This window comes from Stenella coeruleoalba (assembly GCF_951394435.1).
Source record: "Stenella coeruleoalba genome assembly, chromosome: 4".
NCBI lineage: Eukaryota > Metazoa > Chordata > Mammalia > Artiodactyla > Delphinidae > Stenella > Stenella coeruleoalba.
Genome location: NC_137149.1, coordinates 2,979,968 through 2,992,500, shown reverse-complemented (window position 1 = coordinate 2,992,500; position 12,533 = coordinate 2,979,968). Strand labels below are relative to the sequence as shown.

General features: G+C 63.0%; 1 protein-coding gene across 3 annotated transcripts in view; it reads left to right on the top strand.

The window, feature by feature from the left end:
* Positions 1-10,596, top strand: part of CPZ (carboxypeptidase Z) — a 25,278-nt gene extending 14,682 nt beyond the window's left edge. For 2 of the 3 annotated variants that reach the window (XM_079920937.1, XM_079920939.1), the window contains 6 exons: positions 1-18; positions 424-582; positions 4,408-4,543; positions 6,194-6,333; positions 9,403-9,502; positions 10,157-10,596. The exon at positions 1-18 is cut by the window's left edge and continues 144 nt beyond it. In XM_079920937.1, the coding sequence (XP_079777063.1) occupies positions 1-18; positions 424-582; positions 4,408-4,543; positions 6,194-6,333; positions 9,403-9,502; positions 10,157-10,506 (903 nt within the window). In that variant the 3' untranslated portion in view covers positions 10,507-10,596. The remainder of the gene's footprint in view (positions 19-423; positions 583-4,407; positions 4,544-6,193; positions 6,334-9,402; positions 9,503-10,156) is intronic. The other variant, XM_079920938.1, reaches the window with a different exon arrangement.
* The last annotated feature ends 1,937 nt before the right edge of the window (positions 10,597-12,533 follow it).

Sequence of the window (12,533 nt, the reverse complement as noted above, 5' to 3'; positions counted from 1 at the left end):
CACTACTGGTGGGGTAAGGTAGGAGCCGCGCGCCCCTCTGATGCAGCCGGGGTCTCCGGTGTTCTGGGACCCTCGGGGGTCATCCTTCCCCAGGGCAGCAGAGCCTGGCGGTGAGCAGCCTTGGCCTCTGAGCCTCGGTTTCCTGCCTGCAACATGGGGATGGTTCTCACTGGGCCGCCGGTGGGATTCGGGGAGCGTGTACCGAAAGCACCCGGAGTCTGGCAGGTGCTCAGGGGCGGTGCCCCGGAGGGCTGCCTGGAGGGGGTGGCATCCCCAGGAGGTGGGCAAGAGAGTTCCAGGCCAGAGGATGGGCACGTGTGAGTGCCCGGTGGGGCCTGTACGGAATCCTGAATCTTGGGCGTGGGGCTGGGTGGTCGGCGGGGACGTGCCCCGTCCTGAGGACTGCCTCGTCCGCCTGGGCAGGTGGCCCCTGAGACGAAGGCGATAATGAAGTGGATGAGGACCATCCCCTTCGTGCTCTCCGCCAGCCTCCACGGGGGCGACCTTGTGGTGTCCTATCCCTTCGACTTCTCCAAGCATCCCCAGGAGGAGAAGATGTTTTCTCCCACGCCTGACGAGAAGGTGAGAGGCTGGGCAGAAGTGCTGTGGAGGCAGGAGAGGCAGCAGTGTGGGTGGTGCCCTCGGGGCCCCGGAGTCCTTCCGGTTCTGAGCCGATGAAGCCCATGGAGCTCTGAAACATTAGGAGCCTTCTAGGCCCACCTGCAAACCCCCTCCTCCAGGAAGCCTTCCAGCCAGCTGGAAGCAGCCCCTCCCTTCTCTGGCTGCCCCCCTTCCATCAGTGTCTCATCTCGTCTGGGAGCTCCTGGGGTGGGGACCCTGGCCGAGTGCCCTCCCCCTAGGCCGCCCCCGTGTCTTCTGTCCTCGGGAGGCTGGGGTTCCGGGCAACACCGGCAGAGGGCAGCACTGCATCGTGCACGGCGCCTGGCTGGCTCCTGGCGCCTCCCTCCTTCCTGTGGGTCTGGCCAGTTTGTTAAGGGTCAGGTACCCTGGGACTTGAGGATGCGGTGGGATCAGAGTAGGAATTTTGGCCCCAGTGTTCACGTGGGCCCTGAGGAGACCCTTCAGACCCTGCTCAGACCAGCAGGGCATGAGACCCGTGATGACGGCCGGACCCCTCACCAACGCCGTTCTTCCCTTCCCCAGGGGCACCCCCTGCCCTGACTGATAGTAGAGGCTGGTCTCCTGGGAAGGGCATGGGGGTTGAGGCCAGGCAGTGGGTGATCTTCGGTGGGTCACAGCCGAGTGCACTGGAGCCTAGCTGCGTCAACTGCCCTGATGCCCCCCCGCCCCCAGGCCAGCTCCTGCCCTCCCACCCCGTCAGGAGGCAGGAGACTTCCCTGCCCTTCCGGGAAGACAGAGTTTGATAGTCCTTCCTTGACCAGCCCGGGGAGGCTTGGGAGGGTCTGAGCTGCCCGCTTGGTCACTCAGCAGGCCCCCTGGTGGCCCGGACTCGGGGTGGAGAGCGAGGCCTGGCCTCTGCTGCCTTCTCGCACTTTCCACGGGTACTGGGGCAGGGCAGGGAGGGTGGGACTGGTCCTGGACAGACACGTGCCCGGGGCTGGCTCCCCTCGTGTTCTCCTTCTGTGGCCACCCAGAGGTCGACCCTGCCTCACCCTGTCCCTCCCTGTGTGTGGCCGGTCCCGTGGACTGGGCCCTGGGCCGAGGGTCCTAGCTTAGGGTGGGAGACGGAGCCGGAAACGGGAAAGGATGAGAAGGTGTGGCCTGGCCAGAACAAGGGGCTGCCCAGGAGGCCGGGGACGTGCAGGGGTGGTGTGTGTGTGTGTGCGTGTGTGTGCGTGCATGCATGTGTGTGTGTGCGTGTGCGTGTGTGTGTGTGTGTGTGCATGCTGGGCCCTCAGCCTGAAGGTGCACTTTAAGGAGGGTGTCCTCAAGGGGCAGCTACCGCAGTGGAGCCTGAAAGGGCAGGTGGAGACTCCGCCAGACCCCCAGGAGTGAGGGTTCAGGGCCTGTGAGCAGTGGGGCTGGGGAGGCCCAGCAGGGATGGGCTGGGCCGGCCTCCTCCAGAGCTGGGGGCGCAGAGCCCGTGTCTCCTGCGATTGTGCCTGTACTCGTTCGTTCTCGCTCCCACTCATCCATTCAGCCACTCGTTCACTCCCTCATTCATTCATTCATCCAGTCACTCCCTCACTGACTACAACCAGCACGTGCCTCGCACCTGGAGGGGTGCCAGGGTCTATGCTTGGAGCTCAGCCGGGGCCCCCTGGGGTGGCTGGGCGACCTCCGCTGTGCCTGGCCTCCGCCCGCTGTGCTGTCGGGGATCAGGGCCAATGCCTGGGGGAGGCCTGTGTCCTCCAGGCAGGAGGAGCCCCTGGCCGCTGGACTCAGCATCTCTGGATCTCGGGGGCAGGTGCGTGAAGACGCCTCTGGGGGGAAGTTCGCCTCCAGGAGTCCCCGCGGAGTCAGAACCCTGAGAACTTCCCCATCAGCCGTCAATCATCGATCATCAATCGATACTCCTTCAGCCCCGCAGCCAGTGGTGGTCTCTGTGGAAACCAGGGTCCCAGGAGAGGCTTGGGGAGTGGGGGCACGTGAGGAGGGCTTGGCCAGGGGGACCAGTTAACGCCCCCAAACTTCCACAGTGCCCGGTGGATGGGGGCCAGCGCCTCAGGGCAACGTCCAGGCCGGCCAGGGCTGCCTGCCTCGCCCCCCTCTGTCCCCCTCACACCTGCCCTTTCTGCCCAAATCCTACTCCCCAGCTGGGTTCGAGCTCCGTCCTGCCGACCAAGCCCTCCCTGACGCAACCCACCCCCAGTGGGAAGTAGCTGCCGTGTATCCAGGTCCCGGGCAGCCGGTCCTTCTCCGTGGCCCTGACTGTGATCCTAGGCCCCTCGCCAGCCCATGTCTGCCCCTCCTAGCAGCCCACTGCACCCCACCTTGTTTCATCTGGGGGGGGGCATTGTCTCTGTGTCCTTCCGCCACCGACCCACCACCCCGCCTGGACTCTGGGCGGAGATCCTGCCCCCAGGTCGGGCCTGTTCCCAGCCGGGCCTGGGGCTCCAGCGCCCTGGGGTTGTAGGGACTGGTGGTGACTTCCCCTGCTCTCCTGAGGCGGCTGACTGACAGGTGACAGGAGGAGGCCCCAGGGCAGGATGGAGAGAGAGACCTTCGAGAGGGGCTGGCCCAACCTACGCCCACCAGCCTAGGTCCCGCCCTACAGACAGGCGGTGGAGGCCCGGCCACAGTTCCAGAAACAGCCCCGTCACCCCCTGGACGCCTGGCTGAAGATGGTTGACCACAGCCCGCGGGTGACGGGTGCTGCTGGCAGGATGGCGTTCCCTGACTGCCCACCTCGGTGACTGAAGGACGTGCGTGGGCTTGTGTATTGGGTGCTTGCTTTGCGTCTGTGGGACCGAGTTGAAACTGCAGGCTTATCCCTGAGAAAGTGGACTCATCCTTCCCCAAACCCAAGGTCCCGGGGTCTGAGTCGCCAGGAGAGGCTCTCACTCTGGCCTGGAGCAGCCCCCCATTTCTGACCCCACCTGCCCACCTCCCCTTTTCTTAAAGAGGGGTGCCCAGCTCAGGACAGACCTCTCTCAGGGCCGCAGGGCCTGAACAGGCCCAGCACAGGTGGGCCCTCCTCCATCTGACCTCTACTTGGAGCCTCCGTCCTGGGTCAGACCCGTGTCCGGTCCTGGGACGTACAGGTGGCTGAGTCCAGCCTCGGGGAAGGACCTGGCGGCCCTGTGGGGTGGGGAGCGTAACGGGGGAGCTCTGGGCTGGGGGAGGTTAGTGGGGGAGGGGCTCCGCACCACCCAGGAATCGGGGTCGCACCCAGACGGGCCCTGCCCCCGAGGCTCCCCAACAGGGGGTGGCAGGCCCCGTGAGCTGCATCCCAACCGTGGTGGGCACTGCACGTGGTTATGGCAGTGGGCCGGTGGGCGCCCGCAGGGGCTGCCTGTCTCCTAGGGAAATGAAGTGACGGTTGTCATAGCCATTCGCTTGGGGGATGAAGTTAGTGAAAATGAGCCCCATGCCAGCCTCCCGCCTCTCCCGAGGCCTGCCCTCTGCACAGCGGCAGGAAACACTTTATAAATTGCAAAGCCGACCTCCAGGTGCCCCGCCAGTGTCCCCACAGGGTGACCCCTTCTCGAGAGGAAGCCCCCGCTCCCTAGCCAGGTGCGTAGGGGCTCCACGATGCACCCACGTACCCACCACCGGCGCCCCGAGCTCTGGCCGTCCCGCCTCCAGGCCTTTGCACGTGCTGTGCCTTCTGCGTGGACCCTGGTCCCCCTCCCACCCGAGCTGCAGGTGCTCCCTGCGGTGGCCCTTCCTCACCCCACTGCCCCCAGCTCGGAGGGTGTCCTGCAGAGTGCCCACCTTCTGGTCTTGCCCTCGAGAGGACCTCTCTCTCCATCTCCTTTCCAGATGTTCAAGTTGCTGGCCAAAGCCTACGCCGACGTGCACCCCATGATGATGGACAAGTCGGAGAACAGGTGTGGGGGGAACTTCCTGAAAAGGGGCAGCATCATCAACGGGGCAGACTGGTACAGCTTCACGGGAGGTGCGCCCTGGACCGGTGGGGGCGGGGCTGGATGGGGCGGGGCGGGCTGGTGCCTCCTCCCAACAGCTTCTCCTGGGAACAGGGAGAGCAGCAGGGATGCCTCATGTGTGGAGTACGCTCTGGGGTGGGAAGATTAGGGCGTGGCTGACCTTAGTTCTCTCGCGGCCTTGGTGAAATTCACGTGCGCCTGTCGTGGAAGGGCTAGACTGTGGCTTCCCCATGGCCAGTTTTGTGGTTTATTTAGTGGTCACTTAACATCTCACGGTTCCACCCGTGACCAGTTCTTTTTTGCCTTTTGGGGTTTAGTAGGGTTGCCCGATGGAATATGGGATTCCCCAGTTAAATGTGAATTTCAGAGAAGTAAGGAAGAGTTTTTAGTTCTGTATAAATACTGTGCAAGTCCCAGATATCGCACGGGATATACTTACACTAAAACCATATTCGTTGTTTCTCTGAAGTGTGGGAGCAGGTGACACCCTGTGTCATGGGGACACTGGAGGCTGGGCCCACGTGCTTCCAGGTGCTGCCACCAGCCCTCCACGCCAGCACGACCCTTATTATTCATGTCACAAGAGTAGGACCAGCTCGAGGGCCGCGGCACGTGGTAGAGCTGGGACGCACCCTGCCTGTGCTCCCGCTTCTCCTGTGGAGGCGGGGATGGAGGCCCCTCAGCTCCCGTTCCACAGCCACTTTCGCCCCCTGCTCAGCTCAGTACCCCTGCTGCCCACGATGGCACGTGTGGTCCCTCCCGGGGGTCAGGGAGGCTCCTCTCCCTCCCAGGATCCAGACGGACGGGCCCCCTGACCCTCGGGGGGTGGGCTCCGAGTCTCAGGCATGACCTGTTCCTGGGGTCTGCAAAGGCCCCACTGGGGGGGCTGAGCCTGGGAGAGGCCAGCTGGGCTCCCCTCCCTCGGGACACGGACCCAGGGAGGGCATGGGGCCAGTGACCAGGGACAGAAGGGCCATCTGCAGGGGAGTGTGGCCTCTCTGTGGACGTGAACGTTAAGTCGGGAAGGTGGCCGCTGGGTACCGGGGTTCGGAGCAGGCTCTGAAGCTCTGAAGGCCGGGGCTCCCGCTGCCCCATCAGGGCCCAGGGCTGCCACAGAGCCCGGCTGCAGCTTCTGCGGGAGAAGACCTCCCAGAGCAGATGGGGTGGAAGGCAGACACGGGGGGGTGCGGTCAGCCCCACTTGCTCCGACGCCTCTGCCGTCTCCCTGGCTGGCCGTTGGCTTCGCTGGGCCAGGCTCACCCGGAGATGAAGGTAGTAGGACCTTCTTCCCTGGGCTGTGCTCGGGACCGTCCAGGTAAATGGACGTTATCACTGGGGGTTCAAGCCAGGGGAGGGCCAGCAGCTTGGGCCCCAGGGGCACGTCTGGCCCCCACATGCTCCCAGCTTCTCTGCTGGAAGTGGGCTTGCTCCCTACCCCCCAAGGGGCCGCAGGGATGCTGCGTGAGCCCGCGGACGTGGGCGCCAGACCACTTGGTCCACAGTGCAGCTGCCCACTCCCTGGACCTTGGGTGGGAGCTGTGACGTTCCCAGGCCTCAGTCTGCTCATCTGGGAGGCGCGGGTAGGACCGCAGCCCCGCCCAGCTGCCCGGCCCAGGGCCCTGCAGGGGCCGGCGTTGAGAGCCACCCACTCTGTGCTGCAGGCATGTCCGACTTCAACTACCTGCACAGTAACTGCTTTGAGATCACGGTGGAGCTGGGCTGCGTGAAGTTCCCCCCCGAGGAGGCCCTCTATGCCATCTGGCAGCACAACAAGGAACCGCTCCTGAGCTTCGTGGAGATGGTGAGCTCTGGGCAGCCCCCGGGGCCTGGCGTGGGGAGGGCCAGACCCAGGCCGTGCGGAGGGGCTCAGCGCCCCTGCTGTCACACGATTACGCTGCACTTGTTTATTCGTTAACCACCTGTGTTCACGAGTGAGGATTCGCCGGCCACCCTGGGGCGGCTGGGGACACCACGGGGCATACAACAGGGCCCCCAGTGCAGGAAAGGTCTCAACAAGGGGAGTGCAGGGTCCGGGGCAGCCCAGGAGAGGCACCTGACCCAGCCTCAGAGGCCACGGGGGTCTTCCTGGAGGAGACGGCACCTGGGCTGCATCTTGAAGAAGGAGGGAGATCAGGTGACAGGACAGGGACCCCTCTGGCAGGGGGGACAGCACATGTTAGAATTCAGTGGGACGTTTAGGCCTGCAGGGGCGCCGTGGCCAGAGGAATGGGGCAGGCCCTGGTCGGGGGCGGGCCCAGAGGTGATGGCTGGGCAGCAGGGTGTCTGTGCGGTCCCGGCAGGGCCTTGTGCGATCTGCCCCTGGGACTCAGAGGGGAGGTCACAGGCTGCTGGGGCAGCAGTGAGGCTCCCGGACTGAGGGGTAACCCCCCCACCAGTTATGGGGCTGAGGTCACCCAGAGGGGGGCAGGCTGTGAGCGGGGGCCTCGGAGAACGTGTCTACAATCACCCATCGCTGGACCCCGAGAGCCAGGTCTCCCAGCGGCCTGGTGGCTGCGTGGGGACCGCATGCCGCAGGTCCCACTGCCTCTCCCAGCCCTGCCCCCGCCCAGTCTCCCCAGCGCGGCCTGCCACCAGGGCTCTGAATAGGATAACGCTCACGAAAGGGACACAGGAATTCAAACTGGATCGACAGTGCGTTTGTATTACAGTAGAAGCCTCTATATTTTGCTTATCCCCGAGCATTTTTAAGAATCATAAAGATGGCATGTTGCCGTAGCGACCCGGTAAGAAGCAGGTCCTAAGAGGAAAACAGGATCGCCCGAGGGAGACAACGAGGGGCTGTGAGCGCACAGAGCTTTCCGCTGGTGTCCGCGTGTCGTCGAATCCTGACACCAGTCCTGGCCAGGGGATGGGGCTGCCCCACTTTTTAGATGGAGGAACAGGGGTGCTGGGGGAAGGATCGTGCTGGTCCGGGGTCGCTGGGCTCCCATCCTGGCTCGCAGAGGCTGTGATACAGCCAGAGGAGGAGACAGAGGGTCAGAGAGTGACGGGGCGGGTCCAGTGTCACCAGCCGCTGCGCAGAGCTCGAACTCAGATATGCCTGCCCCCAACGCCAGTTCTGTGGTCGAGCCCCCTGCTTTCTGGAAAGATCAGGAACCTTCCTCCAGGCAGGAAGGAAGCCGAGCCTCCGGACCAGCAGCTGCAGCAACAGGAAGGAAGCAAGGCCGCGGATAACAGCTGGGCGTTGTTCGCACTGTTCCTTCTCTGCGGCTGTGCCGGTGACCTCGCTGCGGGGCCTGGGCATCATCGATGATGGCTCGAGGCCAGGCCTCCTGGCTCGTTTCGTTTTACGGCTGTCTGGTGAAAATGAGTTTTAAGGAGTCTTAAATGGAGCTGGGGTTGCTCCGTGGATATTGTACGTGAAGGCTCGGGGTATAAAGATTTAATAGCAAGCGCGATACCGGGGAAGGCCGGGCAGCACATGGCCGGGCGTGGCCGGCCTCCCAGGATGGCCCCCAGGACAGCTGCCCGGGCCTCCTGATAAGGATCCGTCTGTCGTGTCCACTGAGGCCTTTTGCACAGTGATCCTGACCAGGCCTGGGCGGGGGGCGGGGGGAGGGGGGCGTCTACATCCCCCTGGACAGGAGGGGAGGGGCAGGCACGCCATCTCTCCTCCTCTGCCTGAGAGCTCCGCGTCCCTGGTTCTGCGTGAAGGTGACTCCTCAGCCCGAGAACGAGGTCGGACCAAAATCTCGCTGGTGCGTGCTGGGATTACATGAGGCCCTACTGTGTGCTGGCCTCTGTTCTCAGGCCGCGGGGGAGGGGAAAGGGCAGATGACATCGCAGTGAGGTCAGGGCTGGGAGAGTGGAAATCAAGACCGTGGGACCCCAGAAGAGGCCCCTGATGTGGCCAGTCACGGAGGGCTTCCTTGAGGAAGAGGTGTGTGAACTGTGTCTCTAAGGGGGAGAGGAATAGGCCAGGTGAGGGAGCTGGTCAGGTGCTCTGAGCAAAGGAAGGGCCGGGATGCAGGCTGGGAGTCCGGGGGCAGCCTCCGGGGTTAGGGCAGCGCCCATGTGCTGTCTCCCCTCCCCCCAGGGCGTCCCGGCCGCCTTTGATGTGAGCTTCAACCTCTGGTTGTTTGCGGCCCGACAGAGCAAAGGCTGTTCAGCATGTTTGTTGCTGATTGTTTCAGGAGAACTGTGCACGGGCTCAGGGCTCCAGGAGCTGATTTCTTTGGAAAGTGCGGCTTCCTAGTCTTACTGTGATGTGTGCAGGAGCTGCAGGGCGTGTGCTCGGGAATGGCTGTGCTTAGGACCCACCAGGAGGGTGGGCCGTCCTGCCTCCAGCTCGGCCGCTGCGGCTCACGTGTATTAATTCTTATTTCCTGAGGTGGGCACGGTGACCCTGTGTTACAGATGGGGAGAGTGGCCCGAGATGCCAGGTAGCTTTCCAAGGTCAAGGAGAGGGTTGGTGCCCAGCCAGGACTGACACTAGGGTCCAAACCCTCGGGCCCGTGTCCTCCCGCTGCCCCACGCTGCCTTGGGGCCTCGGCTCAGAGAGAAGCTGCCACACCGGCTCTGCCTGGGAAGGCAGGGGGCTCAGCGCTCACGGCCCGGGAGATGATGTCAGCCAGACCCCCGAGCTGGACTGTGGGCCGTTCACAAACCCAGGACGGGGTTGATTGCCGCAGGGGGACCCCAGAGGTGGGCTCACTGGTCACCCTCGCTTCACAGATGAGGAGACCAAGGCCCAGAGGGGGTGTGGCTTACTCAAGATGGCGAGGCGACTGGTGCAGAGCTGGGATTAGCCAGGCCGTTTCCCTGGGGACGGGTGGGGACTGGCTGGGAGGGCTGCCGGGCGCTCAGCAGGGTACGTGCCGTACCCGTGCCCTGTCCTTGGTCTCCTCAGGTGCACCGGGGCATCAAAGGCGTGGTGATGGACAAATTTGGCAAGCCGGTCAAAAACGCCCGGATCTTAGTCAAGGGCATCCGTCATGACATCACCACCGGTGAGCACTTCCCGGGGCCACGTGGTGCCGGCACCTGCAGTGCTCAGAGCATGCCCGCCGCTCCCTCCGTCCTGCGCCGGCCCGGGGGGGGGGGGTGAGGGTGGGGAGCCCTGGGGTCTGCGTCCACGGCGAGCTGTGTCTCCCGCAGCATTGGGTCCAGCGGGGGGTTAGGGGTTGCGCTCACGTCCTGGCTGCCAGTGACCATCGATGCGGATTCCATGTTCCTCAAGAAGTGACTGCTGGGCAAACCTTCTCAAAGACTACAGGAGGGACCCCGCTGGTTCCTATCCTAGAGCTTACATCCCACTGATAAGCTGGGGTGCCCATGTGGGCTCCAGGTGCCCTCAGGGATTTCACAGCTGATTTGAAAAATACCGTACATTGTGATGTGAGTTCCTAGTGGAAACAGTCCAGAGGAGGGAGGGATTGCTAACTGTGTGGGGGATGGAATGGTCTGTGAAGGCTTCAGAGAGGAGGTGCTGCCTAAGCAGGGTTTTGAGGGATGAATAGGAGTTTGACAGAGGGAGCATGTGGGAAGGACATTCCAGGCCAATGCAGAGGTAGACCTTTGGGGTCTGCTGCCCCCCATCACCCATCATCAAAAAGCTATCTGAGCCCAGGTCTGAGAGTCATTTTCATTCCATCTGTCCGCAGCCCCAGATGGTGACTACTGGAGACTGCTGCCCCCAGGGTCCCACATCGTCATCGCTCAAGCCCCTGGCTACTCCAAGGTCATCAAGAAAGTCATCATCCCTGCCCGGATGAAGAGGGCCGGCCGTGTGGACTTCATTCTCCAGCCGCTGAGGATCAGACCCCGAACGTTCCTTCTCGGGCCACGGAGAAGTGGGCCCGGAGGTGCCGGCCCACACAGGGAGCCTGAGGAGTCCAGCCAGGAGCCCCTGGGGGCCCGGAGACAGCCCGGGGCCGGTGGCAGCAAGCCCTGGTGGTGGTCCTACTTCACGTCGCTTGGCCCGCACCAGCCTCGCTGGCTGCTCAAGTACTAGGCCCCCCGCCCCCCACGCGCTCTCTTGCTCTTGATTCCATCCTCCAAAGACATCCCACAAAGCCGTGTTTGTTTTATTAAAGTGATGAGACGCTCTGTGTGTGAGGCCCTGCAGGGGAAGACACGGTCCCTGGAGGAGAGAGGGTCGCTTGGGCAAGGGCTTCTCTGTCCCACAGGCAGCCAGTAGCGGGGTTGCCCTTCACATCCTTCTGTGTGTGGCCCATTCCCAGAAGGTGAGGTCTTAAATCCAGAGGGGCCTCTGCTTTACAGACCAGAAACCGAGGCTCAGTGGGGGCCGTGACACCCCAAGGTCACACATGGCGAGGGTGGTGCCGGGCTGGGAGCCGAGGCTCTGGGTCCTACAGCTGAAGGTTGTGTGTCTGGGAATATGTGGAGGTTGGAGGCCACGGAGACAGGTGGGGGGAACCTGGCTGGGGGCGTGGCGGGTGAGCAGCAGGTGACCCCCTCAGAGTCACAGCCTCAAGGGCAGGAGAGCTGGCAAGAAGCGTCACCCAGGGCTTCCCTGGTGGCGCAGTGGTCGAGAGTCTGCCTGCCGATGCAGGGGACACGGGTTCGTGCCCCGGTCCGGGAGGATCCCACATGCCGCGGAGCGGCTGGGCCTGTGAGCCATGGCCGCTGAGCCTGCGCGTCCGGAGCCTGTGCTCTGCAATGCGAGAGGCCACAACAGTGTGAGGCCCGCGTACGGCAAAAAAAAAAAAAAAAAAGCAGCATCACCCAATGGTCACACTCAGAGACTCCTGACTCCAGGAGGGAGGGTCTCCCTCAGCCCCATCCTCATCCTATGTTGCCACCAACTCAGGTCCAGGGGTACCTGAGGCCCCAAACTCCCCACAGGACCCCCTTCTGGTCCGCTTCTGAAGTTAGGTGGGTCTGTCGTTCCTGGGATCTATCAGGCAGGGAGTGAGGTAGCCTATCAGAGAAGGCTCATAGAGAGGGTGCATTAGTCAGCTAGGGCTGCGTAACAAAGCACCGCAGACCAGGCCTCAGACCACAGACACTTGTCTCCTGGCCTTGGAGGCTGGGGATCTGAGTCAGGGTGTCAGCAGGCTGGTTCCATCTGAGGCCATGAGGGAGGATCTGCTCTAAGCCTGTGTCCTTGGCTTCTAGATGGCTGTCTTCACCCCACCTCTTCACATCCTCTTCCCTCCATGCCTGTCTGTCTCTCTATCCAAATGCCCTCTTTTTATGTCTTATTGGATCAGGGTCCACCCTGATGGCCTCATTTTAATTTGATCACCTCTGTAAAGACTCTGTCTCCAAATACAGTCACATTCACAGGTACTGGAGCTTAGGACTTTGACATATAAATTCCGGGTGGGAGGGGGCACGCAATTCAACCCATAAGAGAAGTGGGAACCTTGCTTGCTCCTGGCTGTGTTCTTGGGGTCCTTTGCCTCCTAGTGTCCCTGGCCTGGGCAGGGTTGACCCCACACACAAGTGTGTTATCCCTCTGGAGCAGTGCCTTCACCCCAGCTGGATACCAGCCTGACCCTTACTAGCACCATCAGCATTGTGGGATTGCTTCCTGTCAGCCTGGGCCAAAGCCAACAGGAACAGGCATGCTTCTGATGGTGGGTGGTGTTGCCTTTGGGGGGGAAGGTGCAGGAGGGGGTGAGGGCATCCTCCAGTCACACAATCCAGCCCCCATACAGTGGTTCACAGTTTGCAAAGCGAGGCACGTGTGTGCATCCAGGGGTGATCCGGAGCTTTGGTCAAACATCACGGCTTTCGGAGCCCCTCTACCTCACATTCCCCCACTCATGTGTCAGTGGTCCCGAAGACCAGCAGTTATTTGGCCCTACTGTGTACTGGGCACTCTATCCCTGCTGCACGGATATGGGTACCGCCCAGAGAGCTTGTGGGACGAGCCCAGGACCTCGCAGCATGTGGGCGGCAGCTGGACCCCTCCTGCATGACCCGTGTGTGGGGCTCCTGCTCTCCCGGCATTTCTCACTTTCTCTGCTGATCACAGCCACCTCCCAGAGTCGGTGTGAGAGGCAGAGACAG